This window comes from Malus domestica, chromosome 17 (genome assembly GCF_042453785.1).
Source record: "Malus domestica chromosome 17, GDT2T_hap1".
NCBI lineage: Eukaryota > Viridiplantae > Streptophyta > Magnoliopsida > Rosales > Rosaceae > Malus > Malus domestica.
The window spans coordinates 28,431,351-28,434,517 of NC_091677.1; the positions used below are offsets into that span (position 1 = coordinate 28,431,351).

General features: G+C 40.1%; 1 protein-coding gene across 1 annotated transcript; it reads left to right on the top strand.

The window, feature by feature from the left end:
- Nucleotides 1-247: 247 nt before the first annotated feature.
- On the top strand, nt 248-1,671 carry LOC103426111 (senescence-specific cysteine protease SAG39-like). Its single transcript, XM_070817314.1, has 2 exons — nt 248-801; nt 911-1,671. Exons 1-2 carry the CDS (start codon nt 360-362, stop codon nt 1,501-1,503), a joined length of 1,035 nt encoding a protein of 344 aa, XP_070673415.1. The 5' UTR covers nt 248-359; the 3' UTR covers nt 1,504-1,671.
- The last annotated feature ends 1,496 nt before the right edge of the window (nt 1,672-3,167 follow it).

Sequence of the window (3,167 nt, forward strand, 5' to 3'; positions counted from 1 at the left end):
TCAAACCATCCTTAACTAAAATAAAAATCCAAGATGGCTGAGGATCCACGAGTACATTTCAGAACACAATGTGAACAAGTATATTACGCACACAAGGACAAAAGGTAAGCATCAGGTCCCAAATTAAATGAAAGGTCAATTTACTAATAATAATCTTACAGGTCTATATCATCATATTTTCTAAGGCACGTACCACGCTGATCATTTTTTGGGGCACTGAAATTGCTATAAACGCCATTCTCTCTACCACCTTGAGTAGTATATAAATTGCAGAGCAAGTCTACCATTTCAGTATATCTGCTCATCATCATATCCTTTACCAAAATCCAGCTTGCTTCTACTACAATAGCTAGCTACCCATGGAGATCCTAAACCTGCGGCTATGGAAGTATATGTGCTTCGGCTTGATCCTCATGTTGGGAGCTTGGTCTTCTCAAGCCACTTCTCGCAGTCTGCAAGATGCATCAATGTACGGGAGATACGAGCAATGGTTGGCTCGTTATGGCCGCGTATATAATGACGTCGATGAGAAGGAAACTCGTTTCAAGATATTCAAGGAAAATGTGGCATTTATAGAATCTTCTAATAAGGATGCAAACAAACCTTACAAATTAAGTGTCAATCAATTTGCAGACCTTACAAATGAAGAGTTCAAAGCCTCAAGAAATGGATTCAAGGGCCATGAATGTTCCACGAAGACGACTTCTTTCAAATATAAAAATGTGACTGCTGCTTTGCCAGCAACAATGGACTGGAGAACGAAAGGAGCTGTAACCCCCGTTAAGGACCAAGGCCAATGTGGTAAGTACATAAACGTCTAGCTTCCTGCCATTAATTTAGAGAGACACCATATATATTCATCTTTAATATATTCCTAATCTAACTACTTTTGATTCCAATCGAAATACAGGATGTTGTTGGGCTTTTTCAGCAGTTGCCGCCACCGAAGGTGTTACACAGCTTACAACTGGTAGATTGATCTCTTTGTCTGAGCAAGAGCTCGTTGATTGTGACACCGCTGGTGAAGACCAAGGTTGTGAGGGTGGCTTAATGGACGATGCGTTTCAGTTCATCCAACAAAATCACGGTATTAGCACAGAAACTAATTACCCCTACAACGGTGTTGATGGTACATGTAACACCAAGAAGGAAGCCATCATTGCAGCCAAGATAACTGGCTTTGAGGATGTGCCGGCAAATAGTGAAAAGGCCCTTCTAACCGCTGTTGCTCATCAACCTGTTTCCGTTGCTATCGATGCTAGCGGTTCCGACTTCCAATTCTATTCAAGTGGTGTCTTCACCGGAACTTGTGGAACGAGTCTTGACCATGGTGTTACCGCTGTTGGATATGGCGTGAGTGAGGATGGGACTAAGTATTGGCTAGTGAAGAACTCATGGGGTACAGAATGGGGCGAAACTGGGTATATAAGAATGCAAAGAGATGTTGCTGCATCTGAAGGACTTTGTGGGATTGCTATGTCTGCCTCTTACCCCACAGCTTAGTTAATAAAATCAATGCCTACTAGCTATATGCCTTGTAGGTAGTCTGATATGTATCAACCTGTATGTGTAAAATATTTATAAGATAATTATGATAATTGCTTGGCATTTCTCATCTAAATTTATTAGACTCGCTTTCTTGGTCATCAGGTGTCCAAGAATTCATGATCACGCACTATTAGATTTGATATGAAAGATTAAAAACCAAAATCACACATTTATTCTCCATCTTAGTCACCCGATGAACAAAAGAACCTATGGTCCAAGTTCGCATTGGCCTCCCACTAATCAAAAGATTTGCAATCAAACATCTATATATTCAGGCAGCTATTGGGATTTTGCAGCAGCGAGAGCCGTAGAGGGAATTACTCGGCTACAAATGGTCAATTAAACTTTGTCTGAGCAACAAGTGGTTGATTGTGATACCCGCGGTGAAGACCTAGGTCGTGGTGGTGCCTACCTTGACGGCGCCGTTGAGTTCATCAATCAAAACCGTGTGACTCCGCAAGGACCGCAACGCCGGTGTTTGACGGTACATGGAGCACCGAAGGCCCTCATACAGCCAATATAACTGGCTATGAAGACGTGCCGATAAGCAATGAGAAGGCCAGTAATTATTATGAATCAAATTACTTAAAAGGCAAATAACTTGATCTTCAAGAAATTTGACTTTTAACGTAATTCAATATTGGTTAGTAAGAATCATGGAACCAAGATATATTAGTTGACTAATTGAAACCCTAATTAGGTAAGACACATTGTAAATGCTTTGGTGGGACACCATTAAGATTAAATGGTGATTTGGTGTATTCCTCCAATTACTATAACCGGCGAGATTGGAGGAACCCTAATCACTATATTAAGGGTGTCCCTACTTTCACAACACACACATTCGATTTCGTGCAAACCCTATTATTGCTAAAACACTTCCGCTTATTGAAAGTAGAAGACTCTTTCTGCAAGAGTCATGTCTTCCGTATGTCAAAGATAAGTAAATTGTAATTAATTTATTGTACTTTTGGTTTATCAAATCCGTAATCCTAATGTCTTGTTTTTTTTCTTATGATTTCAGAAATTTCTTACAGATCCTTCTCAAGGCTTGCTAATCTACCTATTTCAGTTTTCATTGACGTCGAAGAAGAAGATTTCATGTCAGTCCTATAACAGTGGTCATTAAAGGGGTATGTGGACTATCCACCGACCAATGTGTTTCCACTATTAGTCAAGGGATAGGTGTTGATGGAGAACATACATGGATAAAGTATACTGCAAGTGGTGTTTTCTCAATGAAATAAGAACATGTGCAACTCTGGCGCAAGTGGTGTTTCCGCTTTTAGTTGCTCTGACGCAACTCTAGTCACACAAAGTATGCATCAGCAGTCACTAAAATGTCAACTGTAGGTCTGAGTTCAGCGCATACTTTGGAATTAAGATTCTTTCCCCTTTTCTTTCCATCTTCTTCTCTCACATTCTTTATTTTGTCTTTCTCTTTTTATAAAAAAATTAATATAAGATGTTGACGTGGCTTAACTGTGACCGTTCAAATAGGAGGGAAAGAAAAAAAGAGGGGTGAGAATCCTACTCCCTCGGTTGATGGGTGCATCATTGTCCACAAAAACTAAGGCATGCTGAGTAAGGATGTAATCAAACTGTGGAGCCCATTTTCT

Coding starts and splice junctions, on each gene's coding strand:
- LOC103426111 (XM_070817314.1), top strand. CDS start 360: ATGGAGATCCTAAACCTGCGGCTATGGAAGTATATGTGCTTCGGCTTG. Junction 802..910: donor TAAGGACCAAGGCCAATGTG/GTAAGTACATAA, acceptor ATCGAAATACAG/GATGTTGTTGGGCTTTTTCA.